We start from the raw sequence: 27,210 nt of genomic DNA on the forward strand, positions 1-27,210 counted from the left end.
ACTGAAATATTCTCATAGTTCATATTTCCACATAATTTCATAGGAAATATTTCCAATTTCCTATGAAATCATGATTTCTTTATTCATAATTCATATGAATTATAGGATTAATTATGACATTATATGCTTGCTTGAAGATAATCCAGCAACAGTGAGGAAGGGGAAGGAAGCAAGACTGGCCAGGAGCGGATAGTTGTTGAAACTGGGTGACAGGTGCAGGAGTTCCCTCTCCTATGCTCCAGGCTTTGGTGTTTGCTTGCAGTGTTCTATAATAAAAAGCTTTGTTTTTCTTTAAAGCACTCAGGCGCTGCAAGTGAAGCAGACTGCAGGGGGGTGGGGGGCTGTGAGCAGAGCCGAGGAGGACAGCTAGGGCTGGCTGGGGGGCACAGGCTGTGGTGCAGGCCCCATCTAGAAGGGTGGCCCCGCTCAGCCTCAGCCCCTGCTGGCAAGTGTCACGGTGGGCTCCGTGGGGTCAGGTCCTCTGTTTTTTTGTTTTTTGTTTTCCAAAAGAAGCTATAAGTGACTTTTATGTGGAATTGCCAGGGTTTTCAATGTTCTAATTTAAAAATTAAAAAATTTTTAACATAAGCCACACCCAGACTGTGAGCTAGTTTGCCTTAGAGGCAGACACACGTGCTGGTTTAGCATTTACTAATTCAACGGCCTTTCTCTGAGTATCTTCACTCCGACAGGCCCTGCGCAGAGCCAGGGACCCAGACAGGAATGGGATGCTCCCTCTGCATTCCGGGAGACAGAAATAGAAACAAATTCCCACCCAGCCAGAAGGGTGTTGCATTACAGGCAGGAACAAAGCGCCTCGGGCCACAGAGAGGCTCCCTGAGCTTCAGACTCCTCTGGGAGCCACCATCCCCCGGGGCTCCCTTCCATCAGGAGCTGCCCTGGCCCCGGTGCTCTGCCCAGAGGTACAAGCTGAGCAAAGGCTGAGAGGCCAGTGGGAGGAGAGATGAAAGAGCGACTTTTAAAATGATTATGACTAAGAGAATGCGCTGCTCGTAACTGCTCCTCTCTAACCAGTGTTTAATTGCTATTATAAACCATTCAAAAGACCTCCCCAGGGGAGAAAATCATGTTCACTGATTAGAAGGCTCACAACTGGAAGATGCCAATTAATTTATAGATTCCACCCAATCTCAACTAAAATCCCAGAAGGTTTTTTTGTTTGTTTTGGTGGACTTTGACAAGCTGATTCTAAAAGGTATATGGAAATGCCCAGGGCCCCCAAAAAGCCAAGAGAATCTTAAAAGAGAAGAACAAAGCTGGAGGACCTAGACTACCAGTTACCAAGTCAAGAGTTACTGTAAAATCACAGAAAGCAGAACCTGTGGTATTGGCGAAAGGACAGAAAACAGATCAACAGAACAAGTAGTCTAGAAATCAACCCCCAGCTATACAGTCACCTGATTTATATCTACAGGGATGCTTCAGTGCAGTGAGAAAATAATAACCCTTTTCAATAAATGGTGCTGGGTCAAGTGGATGGATAACCACAGGAAAAAATGATTTTCGAAGCACCTTGACAATTTGCTGATACCAAAATCAATTTCAGCTGGATGGCAGATCGAAGGATAAGAACTATAAGAGTGAAGCTTCTAGAAGAAAATACAAAAGAAAAGCTTCATGACCATAAGATAACAGTTCTTAAACTGAACACAAGAGCATTAACCATAAAGGTGAAGGCCAACCAAAAGGTTGACAAACTGGGCCAGTTTAAGGCAACAACTTTTGATCACAAGAAGACACTATGAAGAGAGTAAAAAGGCAACTTTACAGAAAGATATTGACAATAACATAGATATCTAACAGGGGACTCAGATCTAGAATATATAAAGAACTGTAACAAATCAACAAGAAGGCCAATAGCCCGACAGGAAAAAAATGGGCCAAGTCTTGAATGTACCATCACAAAAGATACCTCAGTGGCCAATAAACATATGAAAAGGTCACTGGACATAAGAGAAATGCAGTTAAAACAATTACCACCACATGCCCATTAGAATGGCTAAAATTTTATTTCATTTCATTTTAATAAAAAAAAATTTTTTTTGGCTGCACTGCACGGCTTGTGCAATCTTAGTTCCCTGACCAGGGATCGAACCTGGGCCCCTGACAGTGAAAGCATGGGGTCCTAAGCACTGGACCACCAGGGAATTCCCTAGAATGGCTAAAATTTTTTAATTGACAAAAATAAGTGTTGGTGAGGATGGGCAGCAACTGAAACCCCACGTGCTGGGGTGGGACTGGATGCTGGAACACTGGCTATATCTAACAGATCTGCACATGAGCCTTCCCTCTGATCCCCCACTCCACCTCCAACACATACCCAACAGAGCTATGTCCACACGGGAACCACACCCATATGTACCAGGATGTTCCCTGCAGGACTGCTGGTAACAGTGCCCCAGGCTGGAAGCAATCTAAAGGGTCATCGCGGTGGGAATGAATAAATTACAGTTTATTCCCACAACAGAACACTATGCAACAAGGAGAACGAGAGAACACACGACATGGAGAAATCTCAGAAAGAACGGCCAAATACTACATATCCCGGGACACAGACAACACTCGTCTATGTCACGAGGAGTCAGGAGAGTGGGTGACCTGGCGGTGGTGGGATTGGAGGGGGAGGAGGGGTCCTTTCTTACATGATTCTATCCGTTTTGTGACAAATAAACTGTGTGCTTATGATCTGTATACTTTTATGTCTGCCTGTTACGTACTTCAGTAAATAGTTTATGAAAAAAACCCAGGAGGCCTTCCAGAACTGACCTTCCCTCTAAGCCCTCCCTGGGCTCCTGAGGTTCTGAAGCCAAATCTGGCCTAGTGGTGAGGGCCCCAGAGGCCAGCATGCCTGGGAGATTCACTTGTGAACACAGGGACTCCTTCTGAATCTCCTGCACCTGTAAGTCCAGGGTCAGGGGGCTGCAGGTGTGTGTCCTATGCTTGCTGCTCAGACACAATTGTTCCCATTGGCTTGGTTTTTAAAAAACATCCATGCCCCAAGGTTTGGACTCACCATCCCAGGTGGTGAAGGCCTGAAAAGGCCTTAAAAGACCAACTAGAAGCCACTGGGGGTTGTGGTGAGAACTCCTGATACAACCCTGGGCGCGTACTGTCCCCACACTAATCACCCTCCACTGACCTGGTGGGGTAAGGGAGGCACCGTGCCATGGCCCAAACCACCCGTGTTCACTGAAAGTACAAGTGGGCAGGGACAACAGTGCGGGATTTCCAGCAGGAGGCGGCGGTCACCATCTAGCTGGTGGCCCAGATGTATCAGCTAAGTGACCACTCTGAGTCTCAGTTTTCTCATCTTTGAAATAGGGATATTAACTATCTCTTAAGAGATGGAAGGCAGCATGGCAAACAGGGAAAACAGGGGGTGTGGAGTTTGTAGATCTGGGTTCAAAAGGCAGCTCTGCTACTTGTGAGTTAGGTAGCCTTGGGCAAACTCCTCAATCACTAGTGCCTCAGTTTCCTCCTCTGCAAAATGGGGTAATAATGGTGTTCTTGGAGGGCTCTTGTAAGACTGGGTATGGTATTAGTAATAAGAATAGGTACTTCCCTGGTGGCGCAGTAGTTAAGAATCCACCTGCCAATGCAGGGGACACGGGTTCGATCCCTGGTCCGGGAAGATCCCACGTGCTGTGGAGCAACTAAGCTCGTGAGCCACAACTACTGAGCCCACGTGCCACAACTACTGAAGCCTGTATGCCCTAGAGCCTGTACTCTGCAGCAAGAGAAGCCACCGCAATGAGAAGCCCACGCACCATAAATACATACCATTGGAGGGCTCCAGGACCTGGGCAAAGAGCTCTATGACAGCTTATGCCGCTTAATTTTTACAACCCTACAAGGTAAGTTCTATTATTATCTCCGATTTACAGTTGAGGACACGGACTTCAAAAGATTAATGTCATATTAGGGGCAAATGTCATATGGCTAATACATGGTAGAGTCAGGACTCAAACCTTCATTACCCAGTGTCAGGGCCTAGAACCTAACCACTGCACTATAACAGTTTCCCTGTACAGTGTACACGTAGAACCCCTGGCCATGGGGTATTCAACATGATATAATAAGGGATGAGAAGCGGATTTAAACATATAGGGTTAAAATTTTTAGGATTATGAAGAGGGAAATATCGCTTCAGCATCCTGTCAAGGAGAAACAATTAGAATCCACAAGATACAAGTCCAGGAGTTCTGCTTCAAGTCCATCTTGCAAGGCCAGAGATCTTGGGGACGCGGAGGCTGGCGGCCCCATGCTCTCCCGCGGCTCAACCTCGCTTGGGGATGGGGGTGGGGACACACCTCCATCCTACAGACAAGGAAACGCAGGGCTACCGTAAACTGGGCGCTGGACGCTGGCCCCCTTATCCCGAGTGCCATATCTTTTCAGCAAAACTACTTTGCCACACCAGGAATGGACCTGTCCAGCCCCGAGGGAACAGGCTGGACCCTGCTCACCTGCCCAGCCTCCCAGCTTCCCTCTGGCCCTCTGCTGACAAAGCCCTCGAAGCCTCGGGGTGTGGCCCTCCTCCAGCAGCACACCTTCCCGATCCCTCCAAGGGGAAATTCCTTCTTGGAGTCCCCAGAGCCAGTGCGTCCTGGCTGCCTGGCCTCTCCCTCCATCATGAGCGATGAGGCCGTCCCCCCGCACCGAGTGGGCACTGCTGTCGCAGAGGCCCTGATTAGATCATGCACGCGAAAGCATTTCACAAACCATTTTTCAGAAGTATCTTTCAATGTCCTGACTTCTCAGCCTCTTTAACGTAAAGGCCGCCTTTGCATACTTGTAGCGCCCTGCGTAGTGCTTGGTACGAGATCCTTCCTGACACAGGCACTAAGCAGCTGCCTTGAGGCAGGACCAGTGCTGGGTGACGTCACAACCGTCACCCACAAGGGCAGGGTCACGGCCTTCATCTAGGGTTACTGACCTCGGGGGAGGGGAGAGGGCCTGGAGGCTGAATTAATCCCCAATGGTCAATGGTTTAATCAATTATGCCTACATAACAAAACCTTCATAAAACCCCAAAAGGATGGGGTTTGGAGAGTTTCGGGGTTGCCGAACACATGGAGGTGCTGGCAGGGTGGCACCCCAGAGGGGGCATGGAAGCTCTGTGCCCCTTCCCCACACCTTGCCCTATGCTGATGACCTTTAATGCCCTGAGCCTCAGGTTACCTGTCTGTGCAAGGTGCCTTCTACTCAGAATGGTTCCTGTGAATCCTGAATAAGAAACAGGTATCAGAGGACCCTGAACACTGTGGAGCACAGTGTAAGCATAAGGGATTATGAAGGTGGGTCCAAAGCGGAGTCCATCAATAAGGCAAAACCCAAGACGCAGCCCAACACGGCACGAGAGACCCTGCATCTCTCAGCCGGCTCGCTTCTGCCCAGGCACTGCTGGGATGGCAGAGATGTGCTCTAGAGGGATCCTGAGCGAGTCACTTACGTGGTCTGAATTTTGGTGAACTCGAGGACTTCGTCTTTCTTCTTCCTGAAGAGGAACCAGTATGTCAGGAAACCCACAATGAGGGAAAACATGATCATGTCCGTCGTGCTGAAAAGGGACACTTCTTCAGCCACCGTGTCAGATGCGGTGGCGCCAGCCTCCACACTGGAGTCTCCCATGTTGATCAAGAAACTGTTGGGAGACAGAACGACAGACATCAGCAGGGTCCATCTGAGGCCTGCTGGGAAGCCCCCGAAGGCTTTGGTCTGGGGCTCACGCCCCAAGGGCTGCAGCTGCAGCCTTGGACCAGGACTAAGAGAGCACGTGGTCTGCACGGTGCCTACACAGCCCTGGGCACACCCGGGTGCAGCCTATGGCCAGAACTAGGACTGGGTCCCCTGCGAACACAGAGAACGGAAGCCACAGACTCCCTATACCAGCATTCTCCGGCCCCACATGGACACAGCAGAGGCACTGCTTCCACACGATAGAGGGGCCGCTTCACAGCAAACCCTTTCCCCAGCTGTGTGGCAGGCCTGGGATGCCCCAAACCCTGCACATTCCAAAGGTCTTCAGGACTGGCCCTTGGATGGCTCCAAGGAAATAACCCCTGAGGCCACGGAATGTGCCGCCTGATAAGATGTCTCCATATACCTGAGACCTTGGGTCATGCACATAGCTTATGCTAACGATGTGATTTAGGGGAACACCTGGGGCTCTGAATCACATCATACTGGTGTCGCCTCTGGGGTGCTGGAGACTGAGGAGGTAAGCTTAGGCACTTGGGCTCCCGATGCCTCCAAGACTGACCCCCAATCAAAAAACCTGGACACCAAGGCTCAAGTGGGCTTCCACACGTGGCTGCTGGGAGAATCAAGCACCGTCGCGTGACCCCACGGGCAGAGGACAACTGGAAGCTTCTGCCTGGCTCCTGCTAGACTCTGTCCTATGGAGTCTTTCTTTTGCTGATTTCAGTCTGTTTCCCTCTGCCGTAATAAACCGTGACTGAGAGTCAAACAGCTTTTCTGAGTTCTGCAAGTCCTGGTGAATCACTGAGCCAGGGGGTGGTCTTTGGGACCCCAGCACACCAACCTACTTAGCTCCCTTGAAGGGTGCTCAACTGGTCCTTCCACCACTGAAACCTGGCGGGTATGTAGATATGAGTCAACAAAGACCAAGGTGAGAGGAACTAAAACCCCAGCAGCGCATTTCTGCCTCTTATCACCGAGGCCGGGCTCAGCTCTGGAGTCGGCATCGTGCCCTGTCACCAAGTGGGTGGCTCTCACTGAGACCACAGCTCCAGACTCGGTCAGGAATGCCTCAGTCACAGCTCTGCAACTGGGGCAATGGGAGATTACTTCACATCTGACTTCCCTTAGCTGTTACCGCCTCCAGGAAGCCACAGGGTGGGCCCTGCATCCGAGGGCTGGGCATCAGCCCTGCTGACCTGTGCAACCTGCCAGGAACAGGCCATTCAGGACGGCCCTCAAGCCTGGCTCTTGGCTTCGTTATTAATCTGAGGGGCTTTCCTCATGCTGAGTTCCTGAGTCGTCTCAGCTTACGCCCTTTTGTGATATCTGACGTTAAAGGACCATCTTAATTCTAGTGCCCAGAGAGTACTGTCTATGTTTAAGCGTTAACTTATAAACACACTGAATATTTATTCAATGTCAGTCACATCTTTCTATCCAACCCTGGCGGTGGCACTGTCATCTGGCCCACAAGCCTACTGCCATGGAGAAGCAGAGGGGAGGGGACATGTCCCACATGATCTCAGAGCCCGCCTGGAAGCCTGCGGGTTCTGGGCGGGGCTGATGTGCTGACTCCGGAGAGCCCCCAGCTGGCGCCCCTCACATCGCAGCAACGACCGCTGGCTCCCTGTCCAGCCACCTTTCTGATTCAGGCCGCCCGGCCCCCTTACTTTACCGAGGGGTGACTGATGCCCACCAAACGAAATGACTGTTTCTTGACACGCGCGCCAGTCGACCACAGCAATCAGAAGAGAAAGCGCAGCCCTGGAGGAGGCGTCTAAAGCGACGGCGCGCAGAGCAAGGGGAGCTGCATGGCGGCCTTCCCACACGCCCGACCCTGCGAGAGGTGCCTAACAGGCTGTTCTCCACACAGTAGCCAGAGGGAGGCTTTGAAAAAGTCAGTCAGACTCTGTCACCTCCCTAATCAAAACCCTCAAATGACTTCATATCATACTCAGCACAAAATCTAACGTCCTTAACGTGGTCAATTAGTCCCATGCGATCTCGCCCCTGGGTACCACTCCCACCCCGATTCTCACGGCTCCCCTTTCCTCACACTTCACGGTCACGCTGGCCTCCTGACTACTCCTCAAGCCTCCGGGCCTGCTCGTGCCCCAGGGCCTTTGCACATGTTAATACGGCTGCCTGGACCCTCTTCTAGTTACCTGCAGGGTTCTCTCCCTTGCTTCATTCAGGTCTCCGCTCAGAGGTCACCATCTCAGAGAGACCTGGCCTCGCTAGAGTATCTTGTCATTCTCCCTGCCCTTCTCCACTCACAGCCCTGATCACTACCTGATCACTACGTTTTCCCCACTGGCCATCTCCCTGACTACAGGGTCAACCCACAAGGGCAGATAATGAGCATCAGGTATAGCAACTGAATAGAACTGTTCAATGAATGAGCGTCAGATCCTAGAGTAGCTGGGCTGGCAAAGCGTGGCATACAATTATGGAGCGGTTTTAGATTCTGGAAAGCACAACACAGGCACGTGATTACAATGCAGTTTGTGAGGCTATGTTCACTCTTCTCCCCTCTCCCTCTGTCTCGAACACCTGACTTGCTGCTTGCCTTCAGAATCCCAGGCCTCTCCCTTTGAGCTCAGAATCAGGACACCACGAATTCCTGCCCCACTGCAGAGATGACCAGGCGCTGCGCACAGGCAACGTGACTGACCCCCTGCAGCAGGCCCTCACCAGCATGCTAGACACGCCAGCACTCAGACCTGAGGTCTCCACAGACCTGAGAATGTCCCCGGCAGCTTTAACTCTGAGGCCAGACAGACAAAAGCTGAAGAAGGACAGTGGAAAGGACCCTGGAGAGCATCTGATCTACAACCGGGAGTCGGAGGGTCCAAGGGGTGAGCAGCTCACCCAAGCGGCAAACTAGAAAGGAGCGCCAGCTTCCCAGGGGAGGGCTGTGCTCGCTACCCATTTAAGTGGGGAGACTGAGTGGACACGTGTATCTGTGTCAGAGGCACCTCTGTATCTGGCACATGGTGGGAAGGAAGGATTGGCAGGCTGGCAAGAAGGAAGTCAACCTGGGAGGAAAAACCTTCACCCTATGCTTCCCACTAGGATCGGAGCAGCGTGCATGGGGGCTGCAGCCGAGAGCAAGCTGTTAAACCATCATCGTCACGTTGAAGTGCACACAAACACGCCTACCCATCTCTCCAGCCGGCGTCACTGCATCCCTGCCCCAGGGCCTTTACATGTGCCCGGCATGCTCCCCCTCTACTTGCTTCCTATTCAGTCTTCAGACCTCGGCTCAACCGTCACTTCCGGGCGTCACACTTTCCCGGCACAGCACTTGGCACATAATCTAGTGCTCCATAACTCCCCGTGGAATGAAGGAAGGGAGTCAGTGAATTCACTACAACACACAGAATGTAAAATTTGCATGAGCCACTATGTGAAGCCTGCAGATTGAAAAGAACTTCGGGACTGGGAGTGTGCCTGTGTGGCAATCCTCCAGGACACAGGTTCCCAAACTTTCTCAGCTCATGGAATCCCTGACATTTCAGCAAAATTTTCATGGTATCCCTAGGCCAAGAGAAATACCTAATCGTTCCATTTAGGAGTAGTTGGATCCAAACAACCCCTGAAAACCCAGCTTTGCAAAGACACAGAGTATCAAAAGGAATGTAGAAGATCAAAGGAATGCAGACGATCCCATATTGATACTGAGAATCACCCCAAGCTGCACCAATGGCGACAGACGTGGACTCTCCCTGAGCACCTCTGGGCGCCGGCTATGGTGCCTTGAGGCACCTCGGTACGGTCTGGGAAACAAGACTCTGTGACATAAAATCACTCTTCTGCTGTGTGAAATATTCTGATGGGAAATTTTGACCACCCTGCTTGGTGAGTGTCCCTCCATTTCAGGTGTGCTAGGGTGACCATGAGACAGTCTGAGGTCCCCACAGGCCCTCCCAGGAGCCTCTGGGAGCCCTGTGTGATCCTTCTGCCCATTAATCATCCATTCTTTTACACTTAGTGGAAAGGAGGAACGCCAAACACTACAGAGCTCATGGGGCCCAAAGTAGCATTTGTCAGCAACAGAAAACAAACCAACCAATCAACCCAAAAGGGCCGTGAGCAAGCAAAGTACGTTCTTAACTAGACCAGGCTCTTGCCACAGCTCTGCCTCCAGCTGTGCAAATCCCTTACTTGGCAGTAGGCGTTCATGTCCTCATCTGTAAGGTTAGGCACAGAAAAGGGGGTACATCAAAAGACTAGCCAAGTAGGTCTCGCCCACCCCAAACAGAGCAGGTCTGATTCGATCTTTTATTACAAAGTAGGTCTGTACATAAGTTTTCACTTTTATCATAAAGACAACGTACATTTGGAAACGGGCATAGATAGATAGATACATAAGATAGGTAGAGAGACAGGGGCTATTCTTCCTGAATTTCACTGATTAGCCAGTTCCCACTGATGCTGAAGGTCAAAAGCAGCCACTCCAGTCCCCAGGCAGCCCGACACCCTGCAGAGCAGGGCGGACAAATTGCTGGTCGCCCAGGCCAAGAGCATGATGGGAGCTTTGCCAGCTTCTGAAAGGGCAAACGAGGCAAGAACAGAAGGGCTCTTTCTCCATCGGATGTTTACAACACCGGGGCGTAAAATCATCCTCCAGGAAGTATTTGTGGCTTTGCCTTCGCTGTACGTAACTTCTGGTCAGTAAATGACTGATCAACCAAGCTGGCACTGACATCACAGCGAGCTGGCCATGGATGCAGCAACAAGAGGGAAGGAAGCCAGCGAGTAAGTCAGTCGGCCCCTTTAGCAAGCACAGAGCCCAGGCGAACAGGCACTGCCACCTCCAGGCAGCCCAGACCCCCCAGCTGCAGCGGGAGCAGGGCCTGCTCAGTCACAAAACTCGTCCGTGGTTCAGTGGCTTTAAGACAGGGGAAACTCCTCAGGGAAACCAAGCCTGCTCTTGCCTAACAGCTCATCCTCCAGGGCCTGAGAGATACTCAGGGGAAAGTGCCTCCCCAAGGCAGCCTGCTGAGAGCACTGCAGCTGGCACACATTCCCCTCTAGCTAGTGTCCACCTCGTCAGTCACCTAAACCGAGACAAGACAGTGCAGCTTTCTTTGAGTTTATCCTGTTTAGAAGTCACTCAGCTTCTTGAATCTGTAGGTTTAGGAACTCTTCAGCCATTATTTCTCCAAATACATTTTCAGCCCCACCCTCTTTCTCTTCTCCTTCTGGGACCACGATGACATAAATGTGTTTTGTTATTAGTCCCACAAGTCCCTGAGGATCTGTTCAGTTTTATCAGTCTAGTTTCTCTCTGTGACTCAGACTGGGTAATTTCTATTGTTCTATCTTCAAGTTCACTGGTGATTCCCTCTGCAGTCTCCATTCTGCCATGGTGCCATATACTGAGTTGTGGTTTTCTTTTCTTTTTTTATGTTATAGTATTTTTCAGTTCTAAGATGTCTGTTTGGCTCTTCTTTATATCTTGTATGATTGTCTCTTCTCACTCAAGTTGAGATTTTCCTAGTTCTCAGTATGGTGATTTTAAAAATTGTATCCTGAACATTTTGGGTATTATAACACTCTAAATCTTATTTAAATTCTCCCTTTTGTCAGGCCTCTTCCACCATTGCGCTGGTGGGAGATGCAGGGCACCAACTCATTGCTGTGATTTGTAGGCATATCCCAATGGTTTCAACACCATGGGGAGGCCAGGCGTAGGGGAAAATGGAGCTCTGAGGAAGAAGAAGGTCAGATAGTCCAAACAGTCAAAGAAGGGTCACCCAGGGGCCAACCTCTGAGCCAGGTGATGAAAAGTGACCAGGTTCCAACAGTCAGGTAAAGGAGGTAAGAGTTGGGACTTCCCTGGTGGTCCAGTGGTAAAGAATCCGCCTTCTAACGCATGGGACGTGGGTTCAATCCCTCGTCAGGGAACTAAGATTCCATAAGCCGCAGGGCAACTAAGCCCGTGAGCCACAACTACGGAGCTCACATGCCTCAGCGAGAGAGCCTGCGTACCACAAACTACAGAGCCCACACACAACTAGAAAGAAGCTTGTGAGCCACAACGAAAAGATCCCGATGCCGCAATGAAGACCCAATGCAGCCAAAAAAAAAAAGAAAAGGAGGTAAGAGTCGTTCCAGACAGAGGAAGCACATGCCAAGGTGTACATGATAAAAGAGCAGTAGTTACAAGAACCTAGTGTGACTCAAGAGTGGTATGAGGAGATGCATGTGTGGGTAAAAGGCTGGTGAGGAAGAGAATGGCCTTTAAAAACAGATTAAGACCAGTTTGCAAAGGGCCCAGGAGCCCTCTACGTGTCTAAGGTCTTTGAGCCCCGGTTGGAGATGATGACAGGGCGAGGGTGTGGCATGATTAGAACCACGTCACAGGGTGGTAACCCTGAACAGTGGTCACACCCAAAGGATCAGTGCAGACATGGAGCTATGACCAAGGCATCCTAGACTAGAACACTCTCAGGCCAACATTCTATGCAGATGCCCAAATGCCCCAGCTGACGACCTCTCCCCCACTTAACAGGGCTTACGGGTGGGATATGGAGACGCATGACTGGCACTGTGTCTGATGCAATGACGTGAAAGAGGAAGGCAGCCAGGCGAGCTGGATCTGTGAAAGCATGACTTGGCGAGAAGCAGGCAGAAGACCTAGCATCACTCAGCACAAATGGAGCTGACAAAGCCCCACAGGCGCTGCCCACAGGAACTGCAGCCGGTCGTGGACAGCCACGTGAGCCTGTTTCTATCAGCCTCTCTGGGGCCCCAGCCACCTGGCCTGAACTCCAAGTGGGGCAAACCCACAGATCCCCTAAGACAATGTACTCTGGGGCATTCTGAGGGTATAACTTAGTAACCCTACTAAAAGTCAGCACAAGGCAATTTATGGGTACAAGAGACTGCACAGGAGTTCTGTGAGATAATAGAAAATATATATATACACACACACACACACACACACACACACACACACACACACACACATGTCTCTGCCCCCAGTCCCTGGCACAGAGCTCCTAAAACTCTTGTAATTTCCTAAGTGATAAGAGCACTTGGAGCATCTTTTGTTCAAATGCAACTCTGGGTGGGCTCCTGCACAGGGGCTGGTTACCAGAAAGCCCAAGCCATGAATAGAAGCTTGGAATTTTCAGTCCCTGCCTCCACCCCTCTCTCTAGAGAGGGGAGAGGGGCTGGAAATGGAGTGAATAACTGATCATGACTACATGAGGAGACCTTCCTAAAACCCCAGAAGTGTGGGGCTCAGAGAGCTTCCAGGTTGGTGAGCACATCCATGTGCCGGGAGAGTGACCCTCACACTACAGGGACAGAAACTCCTGGGTTCTGGACCCTCCCAGACCTCACTCTATGTATCTTTTCATCTGGCTGTTCATCTGTATCCTTCATCATATCCTTCAATAAACTGGTAAACATAAGTGAATGTTTCCCTGAGCTCTGTGAGCTGCTCTAGCAAATTCATCAAACCCGAGCAGCAGGCTGTGGGAACCCACATCTACAGCTGATTGGCCAGAAGCACAGGTGACAACCTGGACCTGTGACTGGCATCTGAAGCGGGGTGTGGGGAGCAGTCTTGAGGGACTGAGCCCTTACCCTGCGCGGTAACGGAGGACAGAGGTTCACACACTCTCCAAGAAGAACTTTCTGACAAAAATATGTAGAAAGAAAATGAGCTGTTGTGAGGCGTGGCCCCCCACCTCCATCACTGGGGATGTGTCAACACAAGGCTAGGTGAACTGTGCTTAATGACAGAGTGCCTGCCACCCCAGGGGCCTGGGACACAGACCTGCCAAACTGATGATCATTAAACTGAACCGGCTGATTGGTGACGATGCCAGGAGGAAAAACCCCTAGTCTCTGACCTGAGTTAATACTTCAACACTGATTCCTGGACCTTCTTTCGCTGAGCGTGTTGAAACACACACACAAACACACACACACACACACACACACGCTTCTAGTTCATGTTAAACAAGAGCAGCTATGGAAAGCGAAAGCAGACAATGACGCTGTGACACGTGGTCCGTGGCACATCCTAAGGATTCAGGAAATAGGAAGAGAGACGGGGAGCCACACAGCAGACTCTGAAAAAAGGGGGAAGTACTAACTCTTCCGATTAAGAAACTGGTCCCAAGAACAGTCCGTGCTTCCCACAGAGCCTGGCTTTCGGCTTTTGAGGAGCATCTTCAGGGGTAAATGAGTCTCTTAGCCTCCAAGCACACGGCCATCATGTCTGTATGATATCTTTTCAAACCCAACTCCCTCTGCACAGACACAAGTGCTGCTCCCTGATGGGACTTCACTGCTCCTTCTGGCCCCGAGAGGAAGGACTTGGTAAACCGGGGCAGGGAAGGAATGCCTGCCTCAGGCCTCCTGGACCAGGCACCTCGACAGCCCTTTGTGCCCTGTGATTCCAGTGATTTCTTTTGTGCCTGTACAGCCTCTAGCGACAGGGGACTCAGCACCTCCCATCCCAGTCTCACCCCACTCAAATGGTTATCTTAAAGGATGAAAGGTCAGGCAGAAGCTGACTGCCCACAGAGCTGCTTTCTCTCTAGAGTTTTCTTTCATTTTTTCCATACATAAATACATTATACACACGCATCTACATACACTCATTAACAAAAGTGGATAAAACGTATTCTACTTTGTAACACAGTTTTTCACATTGCTAAAGAATCCTTTATAATGATATTTTCTTTGGCTGCCTGATGGTCCACTGATTTGACGTACCATTATGTAATGACTTTCCTATTCTGCGTTTATTAAAATATTTTTGAGCACTTAAATCTATATGGGCAACAGAGAGAAAAGATGAGAAAAACATGGCCCGGCTGTGCAGCAGTGCGCAGTCTGGTCAAGGAAGCACAGAAGACACTGCGGTCAAATGTGAGAAATGCTATAAAAATCACTGTTTACGAAGTGCTGTGGGGACAGAGGGGAGAAGTGAGTAGCGGCTCCAGGGAAACGCGGGCACACTGCACACAGGGATGATTTTGGCAGGGTCGTCTCCAACTTCTCACTCTGAGTAACAGATGCACATGTAAGCAGGCACGGGGCCTGGCACTTTTGGGGTGTACATCAATGTCTCAGCCACTCTACATGGAAATTACTATTATCTCCTTATAACGATGACATCAGTACTCAGGTGGGTTTGAGTGGTTTGCCTGAGGTCACACAGCTGGTGAGGGGTGCAGTTTGAATTAAAATGTGTGTCTGTAACTGACGTCCATTCTGATTTCTTCCCTAAATAATATTAAGAAAAGTATCTTTAAACAAAAATCTTTCTCTTAAAAAATAAAAATCTTTGGGGACTTCCCTGGTGGTCCAGTGGGTAAGACTCTGTGCTCCCAATGCAGGGGCCCAGGTTCGATCCCTGGTCGGGGAACTAGATCCCGCATGCATGCCACAACTAAGAGTCTGCATGCCACAACTAAAGATCCCGCATGCCCCAGTGAAGATCCCGCGTGTCGCAACTAAGACCCGGCGCAGCCAAATTAAATACATTTTAGGACTTCCCTGGTGGCGCAGTGGTTAAGAATCCGCCTGCCAGTGCAGGGGACACAGGTTCGAGCCCTGGTCCAGGAAGATCCCACGTTGCCACGGAGCAACTAAGCCCGTGTGCCACAATTACTGAGCCTGTGCTCTAGAGCCCGCGAGCCACAACTACTGAGCCCGCATGCTACAACTACTGAGCCTGCGCTCTAGAGCCTGTGCTTCTCAACAAGAGAAGCCACCACAGTGAGAAGCATGTGCACCACAACAAAGACCCAACACAGCCAAAAATAGATAAATAAAATAAATTTTAAAATTAAAAAAAAAATTAGGGCTTCCTTGGTGGCACAGTGGTTAAGAATCCGCCTACCAATGCAGGGGACACGGGTTCAAGCCCTGGTCTGGGAAGATCCCACAGGCCACGGAGCAACTAAGCCCGTGTGCCACAACTACTGAGCCTGCGCTCTAGAACCTGTGAGCCATAACTACTGAGCCTGTGCTCTAGAGCCCACGAGCCACAACTACTGAGCCTGTGTGCTACAACTACTGAAGCCCGCACGCCTAGAACCCAATATCTGCAACAAGAGAAGCCACCAAAATGAGAAGCCCGTGCACCGCAACAAAGAGTAGCCCCCGCTCACCACAACTAGAGAAAGCCCGTGCGTAGCAACTAAGACCCAATGCAGCCAAAAATTAAAAAAAAAAACATTTTAAAAATCCTTAAATTCTCGACTAGATTTGAATTCTTAGAACTCTTGACACATACATTGCTCTCAAATAGATCAATCTCAGGCAGAATGATCAGGAAGAAAAGAAGACATAACTCACCAATATAGGGAATGAAAAAGAGGACATCAGTAGATTCTATAGACATTAAAAGGGTAATATGGGAAATTACGAACAGCTTTATGTCAACATTTGATAACTTAGATGAAATGGACAAATTTCTTAGACACAAACTGTCAGAGCTCATTTGAGAAAAATAGATAAGCTGAAGAGCTCTCTAAAAGAATTCAAATTACTAGTTAAAACCTTCACCAAAAGTGAACTCCAGGGGGCTTCCCTGGTGGCGCAGTGGTTGGGGGTCCGCCTGCCGATGCAGGGGGCGCGGGTTCGTGCCCCGGTCCGGGAGGATCCCACGTGCCACAGAGCGGCTGGGCCCATGAGCCGTGGCCGCTGGGCCTGCGAATCCGGAGCCTGTGCTCCGCAGCAGGAGAGGCCACAGCAGTGAGAGGCCCGCGTACCGCAAAAAAAAAAAAAAAAAAAAGTGAACTCCAGGAACAGACAGCTTCACTGGTGAATTAAATTAAACATTTAAGGAAGAAATTATACCAATTCTGTACAAATCCTTTCAGAAAATAGAAGACTTCCCAACTCTTTTATGAGGGATGTATTACTCTGATACCAAAACCAGACAGCAACAGTACAAAAAAGAAGGCTACAGACCAACATGCTTCGTGAACACAGATGCAAAAATCTAAAATATTAGTCAATCGAATTGAGCAATATGTAAAAAGGATACTATGTCATGATCAAATGGAGTTTTCTCCAGGAATACAAGGTTAGTTCAATATCCGAACATCAATGTAATTCACTATATAAACAGGTTTGTAAAAAACCCACCTGATCATCAATGGATGGAGAAATTCAACATCTATTCATGATGAAAAAATTCAGTAAACCAGGAATAACAGGGAACTTCATCAACCTGATAAAGAGTCATGGACATGTTACTATAATAATAGTAGTACCCACTTCACTGGGTTATTGTGAGGATTAAACAAGCTGAACCTGTAAAGGGTTTAGAACAGTGCCTAGCACAGAGTATGTGCTGTAATAAATGTAGCTGTTACTACTATGAAAAATTCTTTGAACAAGAAGAAGTATTAGGTACCCACAGACATGAAAAAGAATGAACTAGTGCACGCAGTAACACAGATGAATCTCACAGACGTAACACTGAACAAGGGAAGCTGAACACAGGAGAGCACCTTATTGTAGGATTCCATTTATAGTTGAACATCAAGAAAAGGCAAAAAGTCTATGGTGATAGAGGTCAGAACAGTGGTTACCTTTGGGTCAAGGGTCATAAGTGGAGGAAGAGGTACAAGGGAAGGTTCTGGCATGCTGGATTATGTGCAGTATCTTATCTGTGGTGGTAGTTACAGGGGAGTTTATCTACGTAAGAATTCATCATTAAAGATCGTACTGTATATAAGTATATACACTGTATATAAGTCACACTGCAAAATAAGTATCCACAATACAACAGCATAGGTACTATGGCCCAATGATATAAAAATATTTATGTATGTACATACATAAATACATAAGATGTATGTATGTACATAAATACATACATAAGATGATATGTGAAAGGATTACCAAAATATTATCTCACGGGTGAGATTTTAATTTTATCCCCCACTTTATTTTTATTCTATTATTATTATTTTTTAAATAAATTTATTTATTTATTTATTTATTTTTGGCTGCGTTGGGTCTTCGTTGCTGTGCGTGGGGCTTTCTCTACTTGTGGCGAGCGGGGGCTACTCTTCGTTGCAGTGCACACGCTTCTCATTGCAGTGGCTTCTCTTGCTGCAGAGCACGGGCTCTAGGCATGTGGGCTTCAGTAGTTGTGGCACGTGGGCTCAGCAGTTGTGGCTCAAAGTCTCTAGAGCGCAGGTTCAGTAGTTGTGGGCGCACAGGATTAGTTGCTCTGCGGCATGTGGGATCTTCCTGGACCAATGCTTGAACCCGTGTCCCCTGCATTGGCAGGCGAATTCTTAGCCACTGCTCCACCAGGGAAGCCCCCCATTTTATTTTTAATGTATTACTTGCTTCTTTTAAAATAATGGCTATTTATCTAATCAGAAAAATATTTTTAAAGCTGTTTTTTATGGGGAAAAAAAATGCCCAGATCCTTGGGTCTGGTGACTCTCTTCTTGAACTGTGCCTCTCACTGAGCCCAGCACTGCTTGTACCAGCCCCAAACTGGATGCTTATGTTTTCCATTCCAAGCAATGGAATGCTATGCAACAGTTAAAAAATAGTTACGTGGAGCTAACGGTACTCTCATTGCAAGACTGACAAAATATATTAAATAAAAAAGCAAGTTATATTTTCATTAGGAAACCGTTAATGAAATAAAAGAAAAATTAGGTATTTCTCCAGAAATATGATCCAGGAAGATATATACAATAGTGATTTCCTCTAGGAAACACCTAGAATACGATTGGGGTGTCTAAAGGGACCTTTGCTTTGCCTGTTCTTTATAAGGAGATGGTTGGTATTCATGTGTTACTTCTGAAGTTAAATACATGGGAGATGGATTTCTTACTGCTGAAGGAGGGAGGTACAAATATGGGAAGAGAGACTGGGGAATGAACGCTGTGGGGCTGGACTGAAACTGCAGATATCAGAATACACAATGGTCTCTTAATATATAAAGATGGACATAGAAATGCATATGTTTTGTGTGTATTTCCTAGTTTTGTCTGCTGAGAGGGCATAGAAGTAATGATACCCTAGGAGCAAGGAGCCATCTAGCACCCAAATCTTGGTTTCTAAACATCATTCTCCATCCAAAGAAACCAGGGCTCTTTGGAGAGATGGCTGACTTGAGAATAAGGGCAGGAAAAGTAGTGGATGAACCTGGATCACCTTGCTGTGCGCCAAAGGGTAAGGAAGGGCTTGAAGAATGACAGGTACATGGCTAAAGAACATAGGAGTCTACACGAGGGGGTTCCCACTGGGAAATCTGGGACAACTTGAGCATTAAAATAAACACCGCCAGCGACAGACTATAACCCAAAGGATAGAAGAATAATGCAAGAGTCAATACTGCTATAAACACATAAATGAATAAATAAACACATCGGTGAGAAAGGAAAGTTCTTCCTTAGAGTAGAATGTGAGCTAACAAATGCAGAAAGAATGAAGGGCTTAGAAAATCACCAGCTGGCAACCACCATAGTAATAACTGTTTCAGACAAGAATCATGAGTGCTAAAACCTGTGGGTAAAAGTCTGACGAGAAGCTATTGATTCCATCCGAAAAAACCAGAACTTCCTGGTGGAGAGCCTGGCTAACACCACCATAACCAAGGGATCAAAGTCCAATACTGGGACAAGGACAAAATACCATTTCTGTGATATTCCCTAAAAAACATATAATCTGAATCTTATCATGTGGAAACATCAGACAAATCCACACTGAGGGACATTCTATAAAGAGACGGCCTGACTTTTTGAAAAATGTCAAGGTCATGAAAGATAAAAAAAGACTGAGGAACTGCTCCAGATCAAAGGAAACTGAAAAGTGGTTAGGTTCAGTGCAATCTTGGACCAAGGGGAAAAAAAAAGATTTTTTTTTTGCTATAAAAGACATTAATGGGAAATCTGAATAACTGTTATGATTAGACAACATAGTATATCAATTTCCTGATATTGATTATTATACTGTGGCTATGTAAGAAAGTGCCCTTGAATTTTAGAAAAGAAACACTGAAGTACTTAAGAGTAATTCCTGTGTCCATATGTGCAACTTATTCTCAAAAAGGTCGGGAAAAGACATGATAAAAAGAGAGAGAGACACGCATTGGCGAGGATGTGGAGAAAACAGAACCCTCGTGCACCGTTGGTGGGAATGTAAACTGGTGCTGCCGCTGTGGAAAACACTACGGAGGTTCCTTAAAAAACTAAAAATAGGACTACCATATGATCCAGCAATCCCACTACTGGGTATTTTCCCAAAGAAAACAAAAACACTAATTTTAAAAAATATATGCACCCCTCTGTTCACTGTAGCATTTTTTACAACAGCCAATATACGGGAGCAACCTAAGTGCCCATCCATAGATGAATGGATAAAGAAGAGACGGTATATGTATAAAATGGACATTACTCAGCCATCAGAAAGAATGAAATCTTGCCATCTGCAACAACATGGATGGACCTAAAGGACACTGTGCCAAGTGAAATAAGTCAGACAGAGAAACAAGTACCATATGATCTCACTTATATGCGGAATCTAAAAAACAAAACAGAAATTGACTCAGATTCAGAGAACAAACAGGTGGCTGCCAGAGGAGAGGGTGGGTGGAGGGGGGATGAATGAAATAGCTGAGGGAAATTAAGAGGAGCAAACTTCCAGTTACAAAATTAACTAGTCACTGGGATGAAATGCACAGCATGCGGAACAGAGCCAATAATATTGTAATGTCTTTGCATGGCGACAGATGGTAATTAGACTTATCATGATGATCATTTTGTAATGTATAGAAATATTATGTAATGTACAGAATATGTCATGCACCTGGAATTGACATAGAGCTATTGGTCAATTACGCTTCAATTTAAAAGACAGAGAGAGAGAGTATAAGGTAAAATGGTAATATTTGAGGAATCTGTGTAAAGAGTATTCAAAAATTCTTTGCACTATTTTTGTAACTTCTCTGTGAATCTGAGACTATTTCAAAATAAAAAAGTTAAAAATAAATACATGTGGGGCTTCCCTGGTGGCGCAGTGGTTAAGAATCCGCTTGCCAATGCAGGGGACATGGGTTCGAGCCCTGGTCCGGGAAGATCCCACATGCCACAGAGCAACTAAGCCCACGAGCCCCAAGTACTGAGCCCGTGAGCCATAAGTACTGAGCCCACATGCCACAACTACTGAAGCCCACATGCCTAGAGCCTGTGCTCCGCAACAAGAGAAGCCACTGCAATGAGAAGCCGGCACACCACAACAAAGAGAAGCGCCTGCTTGCTCCAACTAGAAAAAGCCCACGCACAGCAACAAAGACCCAACGCAGACAAAAATAAATAAAATAAATAAATTTAAAAATAAATAAATACATGCTTATTGAAGAAAATATGCTAAATTTAAAACCATAAAGTTAAAGAAAACATAACCCAAACACCTATTTGTTTTTGTCCCACCCATTTTTACGTGTATATTGTAAAATATATTTATTTTTAACATTATTGGTTTTATACTACATATAATCTTGTCCTGCTTTTTTCATTTATTAAATTGCGAAGCTTAAAAAATCTCAAATGTTCTTCCAGCCTACGAATATAGAGCAGCTTACTGGATATTTTCACTATTGTAAACAACACCACCATAAACAAGATGACTGATACCTTTTCAAGATAAATCTTTGTGCACCTCTGATTACTGAGTTTCTGAATATATCTTAGAAATATTTCCGAATCAAAGGGAATAAATATTTTTAGGATTCTTGACTCACTGTCAAATTATTTTCCAAAAAGCAAGTTATTTTCAACGTTTCTCTGCAGCCTTCCCTCTGCAAGGCATATTGCTAACCTGGGGAGGTGAGAGTAACTCCACAAAGCACTGCATCCCCAGAAGCCTGGGAGGGAAGCAAGGTAAAAAAACAAAAACATGGGGACTTCCCTGGTGGTGCAGTGGTTAAGAATCCACCTGCCGATGCAGGGGACACGGTTCGAGCCCTGGTCCGGGAAGACCCCACATGCTGCGGAGCAGCTAAGCCCGTGCGCCACAACTACTGAGCCTGTGCTCTAGAGCCCATGAGCCACAACTACTGAAGCCCGTGCGCCTAGAGCCCGTGCTCCACAACAAGAGAAGCCACTGCAATGAGAAGCCCGCCACCGCAATGAAGAGTAGCCCCCACTCAACACAACTAGAGAAAGCCCGCGCGCAGCAATGAAGACCCAACACAACCAAAAATAAATAAAATCGATTCTTTAAAAAACAAAAAACCCCCTACATATAAGAATCAATAAGCACTCCAGGGAGGCCAGAACACCTGTGCCCCAGAAGGACAGGCAGAGAAGAAACTGGAGATATGGATGTATAGACAAGATGGGCCCTCTCGGGCTTCCCTGGTGGCGCAGTGGTTGAGAGTTTGCCTGCCAATGCAGGGGACACGGGTTCGAGCCCTGGTCTGGGAGGATCCCACATGCCGCGGAGCAACTGGGTCCGTGAGCCACAACTACTGAGCGTGCACGTCTGGAGCCTGTGCCCTGCGACGGGAGGGGCCGCAGCGGTGAGGGGCCCACGCACCGCAATGAAGAGTAGCTCCCACTTGTCCCTACTGGAGAGAGCCCTCGCGCAGAAACGAAGACCCAAAACAGCCAAAAATAAATAAATTAATTAATTTTAAAAAAAGGAAACTGCCTACGGGTTCCTGTTCTTAAAAAAAAAAAAAAAAAAAAAAAAGATGGGCCCTCTCCACCACGGAAACCATACCCAGTAAACGAGACCCTCTGTGGTACTAAGCGGGAAAGGTGTGCAGCGGGAGGTGCTGGCCCAGGGTCACAACCACACACCAACCTGGGGACCACAGCCTGGAGACACACTAGTTCCACCTCTCAGCTCTCCTCCTGCTGTGAGTTACTCATCACCTGCTCCTTAGTCCCCTGAGCCCGCCTCGGTGTGATGGCCGGAGGGGAGACCGTCAAGGCAGAGCAGTGGGTGACTCGGAAAGAAAGAACCAGAGTCCTGGGAAAGCACAGTGTGGGTGACTCCCAGAAACTCCTGGATTTCCTTAAGAGTTTAGTGAAATATGGTCTGGAGACACCCAAAGGCTCTGGAGAAACCCGAACTTTACTGAGAGGAAAGTAAGCATCTGGGTTCTGACGTCTAGAGCTCCCAGAGTCTGTCCCATCCCGCCTTTCAGGGAACCTGAGCCATCAGAGGACTCGTCCAGAGACCTGCCTCAGGCTGGGCTGCAGTGGAAGGACCAGCACCCCTCCCTCCCCCACTGCTCTGCCCCCAGCCCCTGCCAACAGGCGCACACTGAGTTTCAATTCATCATCTTTCAACCATCCTTGATGGGCTCACCTCGACTTACATCTGGGTCCTTATACCTGATGCAATACAAGTCCTCTAACTAAAGGGATGGAAGGCCGGGGGGTGGACACAGGCCCCAGAAACTACTGAGAGGAGACAGGAGACGGTGCCTGGCAGAGGGCAGACCAGAAGAGAGCTCGGAAGGTCTGAAATGACTCAAAAAGGCACAGCAACAGATCTTCTGGGCTTTAAGAACACACACGTTAGGACTTGGAACCCCTGCCAAACCCCAGTGCTCCTCTGTCCGCATTTTTTTACCATCAGCAGACAAGGTCAGCTCAGTCTTTGTCAACTTCCACCGGCCAGAATGGAAAGGTGATGGCACCTCTATCCAAACTTACCTGTCTGCTCTGGCGTGAAGAGTAACCTGTCCTTGTTCCAAACCATCTTAACAGGAAAATAAAACAAAACAAAATAAATAAAAACCTACCTACCTTTATTTATTTATTCCTTCACAATGATAGTATTACATCAAATTTCAAATTTCCAAATGCCTCCATTTAGTATCCCCTAGAGAAAGGGAGTGACTACTTTTTTTTTTTTATCATCTGTTGACTCTGGAAATATGACTCTACTTTTCAGTCTTATCATAGGAAACCAAGACCACTTTCTGAAAGTAATATTCGAATTTCAACTAAAAATCATGAGTTTTCTAACTAGAAGTGGTTTCACAGAGAAGGGACCATAACATTGAGGGGAACCAAATAGCCCCATCTTTTCTTTGATTTCTCTCCAGTCCACTGGATTATAAAACAGAAAACCTGGAGCAGGGGGACATAGTGAAAAGGGTGTGGGACTTGGCAGCAGTTCAGAGAACCGAATTTGGGGACTGGCTTGACCACTACCTTAGCAAATTACTTCTCACTGAGCCTCAGCCAACAAGGTGGGCTTTTAATCCCTGTTTGGCTTTTGCACAAATGATGCTTGTGGAAGCATTCCGCAAAGTATCCTAGAAATACTGATGGTGATGTTGATTTGAAGACAACTGTCCAAAGTGAAATTGCCTTGAGGAGAAACACTCCACTCATATCAAGAGTGGCTCTTCCACGTTCATCAGGTAGGTCACGTGCCCAGCACGCTGCCACCTAAACGGGCGAAGACAAACTAGGTCAGGGGATGTCCCCTGCCCTTCTATGGAAAGAGACGAGACACACAGTTACTTCCTTGCCAAGATGAACAGTACAGATTCTGGCCAGCGCAGCTCAAGGTTGGGCAGAGGCTGGCTTAGGATGGCTTCTTGATGGGAGAGGGTGCAAAATGGCAGAGATGGGGGTGGGCGGGGGGAGAAGAGGATCCAGAAGGGCCTAAAGGGAAAATGGGGGCATAGGTCTAAAGAAAAATAAAAACGAGTTCAAAATCGCTCTGCCACTTACAGTTCTATGACTTTGGGCAAAACTCAACTTCCCTCAGCTGCTTTCCTATCTAAAATGGAGAATCATCATCACTGATGACTCTGGAAGGGCTGCTGGGAGGATAATACAGGTAAAACTACACAGAATGCAGGGCAGGCACTCAAAGAACCTTGGTGGATTACTTCTCTCTCCCATTCGGGTTCTTCAGGGCAGAAGCAGGTTAAAATAAGCCATGTCAGGACTTCCCTGGCGGTCCAGTGGTTAGGACTCCATGCTCTCATTGCCGAGGGCCTGGGTTCAATCCCTGGTTGGGGAATTAAGATCTCACAAGCTGTGTGGTGTGGCCAAAAAAAAAGCTGTGTCCTCTCTGCTGCATCTACTGCAGGGATGAAGCCCAGTTTTAGCAGACTATTAACACTCCAGAAAACGTGGACATCACTCTGAAGGGACACACGGTTATTGTGAAGGGCCCCGGGGCACCCTGTGGAGGGTCTTCAATCACATTAATGTAGAACTCGGCCTCCTTGGAAAGAGAAAGAGGCTCCGGGGTGACGAATGGTGGGGAAACAGAAAGGACCTCGCTATCGTTGGCACTATCCGTAGCCACATACAGAACACGATCACGGGTGTCACACGGGGCTCCCGTTACAAGGTGCGGCCTCTGAACTCTCACTTCCCCGTCCACACTATCATTCAAAAGAATGGTCTTCTCGTTGAAATCCATATTTTCTTGGACAAAAAATATATCCGCAGGGTTCGGATGAGGCCAGGCGTTGCTTGTTCACCACCTCAAGCCCAGAAAGATGAGCTAGTTCTTGAAGGAAGTGGCAGTGAACGTGTATCAAACTCAGCTGCTTGGATTCACGAGCCACAACAGTTAAAAACAAGGATATCACGGGCTTCCCTGGTGGCGCAGTGCGTTGAGAGTCCGCCTGCCGATACAGGGGCCACGGGTTCGTGCCCTGGTCCGGGAAGATCCCACATGCCGCGGAGCAGCTGGGCCCGTGAGCCATGGCCACTGAGCCTGCGCGTCCGGAGCCTGTGCTCCGCAGGGGGAGAGGCCACAACGGTGAGAGGCCCGTGTACTGCAAAAAAACACCAAAAACCAAAACCCAGAAAAAACAAGGATATCAGAAAAAATTTTGGATGGTATCTATGTTTCTGAAAAAGGAACAGTTCAGCAGACTGATGAATAGGATCTAAATAATTATCCAGCTACAGAAACAACAAGTCTCTGTCTAAGCTCAGGCTGCCATAACAAATACCACAGACTGTGCAGCTTATACAACAACACTTACATAGTTCTGCAGGCTGGCAAGTCCAGTAGATCTACTGATTAGCCTGTTTAGATAAATAGTTCACCCATTTTTACAGACACGGACTTGAAGACCTAAGGAACCAGAAACTCACTGAAAGCCCCACAGCCAGCAACTCAAAGGGGGAGATTTAAGGGCCATACGAGACCCTCTCTGTCACTTCCTGTCACAGCTCTAGTCATCGTCTACCTGCAGACGAACAAGGGGGTGGCCCAACTCCTGGCTCATCATCGTCCCGGTTGGTTCCCAGGCTGGCCTGTCACCCCAGGTTTGGCCAGCAGGAGTCTCTGCCGGGGGTGGGGGGATGGGATGGCGGGGGGGGGTGGTGAGGACAGGAGCCGCACAAGGCTGCTGCAGCCAGCAGCTACACACAGTGATGGAGGCGCTGACGGAGGACGGCAGAGAGACACGTGGCCACGCACTTCCCAGGGGCCAGCTTTTATCATGCGGTCAGGCCAGACGGCCATCAGGCTTGGGCCTTGGATGGCACTGTTTTGATCCCCAGCTCTGCCTACATTTCGCCTTGACATTAGGCCACTGCCATGCGTTAAAGGCTGGTGTCAGTCAAGTGTGTCTGAGCACCAACTGAAGGTCATCTCCGCGATCTCTGCCTGCCGAGTCACACCACGCTTTTAAACGGTAGGATGTGGGCAGTGGGGTTATTGAAGTTCACAACAGAACAGCATGAGCGAGTCGGTAAGAACCAGACCCCATGGGGATAGAGGACTGTCTCATGGCGTCTGTAAAAGTGTCCACGTTTATTACGCCACCCACACTAAACCAGGAGCTGCTGAGAGCTTTTGATTGCCTGACCATGTTCTCTTAGGGGGGAGGAAGACAAAATGCTGGCCTGACACTACACCACGCTGTCACTTGAGGCAGGCACACTCAATCACTCGACATGCTCCCAGAGGCTGAGTTTAACGCTCTCGCTGACAGACAGGGCTGTGAACTCGGCTGCAGCCAGCAGTGGGGACACACTCGGGTCCCAGTGCATCGGCTGTGGTTTCGGTTAGAAAAGACCCACGTCACACAGCACGCATGAGGGAGGGGCTCTGAGGACATAGGCCACAGCACTGGGGAAAGGTGTCTTCCTCCCAGCCCTGCCTTATGCCCCAAGTGATGTAATGCATAAGTTTACACGATGTCCAGTGGAGGCCAGGTGTCTCTGCCAGGCTCTTGGCCTCCTTAAGGGGACTTGGCGCTTCAAGCAGCTTTTTCCTTGTGATGCCACCAACTCAACATGTAACTTGCAGGGCTTCTGTGATGAGGAGAAGACTGGGAGGGATTGGTCCCAGACCTTAAACGCTTCAGGGCAGAGGGGACACACCGTGCTCCCACTCACAGGGCGTTAGCTGAGGTTAACTTCCAGAGGGCTAAGGGATGGGAGGGTGGGGACAGAAATACGCCGTGAGCAGTGAATGTGTCTGCCGCAGGTGTGCACAACTTGCTCGAGGTGATGGGGACTCAGTAGCAGA

At 48.2% G+C, this 27,210-nt stretch overlaps 1 protein-coding gene and 1 pseudogene across 3 annotated transcripts in view; one reads left to right on the forward strand and one right to left on the reverse strand.

Moving 5' to 3' along the window:
• The window catches only part of POR (cytochrome p450 oxidoreductase), a 58,599-nt gene that overhangs the window by 22,540 nt on the left and 8,849 nt on the right, over window positions 1-27,210 (reverse strand). For 2 of the 3 annotated variants that reach the window (XM_065892483.1, XM_065892486.1), the window contains exon 1: window positions 5,474-5,652. In XM_065892483.1, the coding sequence (XP_065748555.1) occupies window positions 5,474-5,652 (179 nt within the window). Of the gene's footprint in view, window positions 1-5,473; window positions 5,666-17,300; window positions 17,379-27,210 lie in introns of those variants that run through there. The other variant, XM_065892485.1, reaches the window with a different exon arrangement.
• LOC136134774 (large ribosomal subunit protein uL6-like) lies at window positions 17,363-25,612 on the forward strand (annotated as a pseudogene).

The sequence above is a fragment of the Phocoena phocoena genome, chromosome 15 (genome assembly GCF_963924675.1).
Source record: "Phocoena phocoena chromosome 15, mPhoPho1.1, whole genome shotgun sequence".
NCBI lineage: Eukaryota > Metazoa > Chordata > Mammalia > Artiodactyla > Phocoenidae > Phocoena > Phocoena phocoena.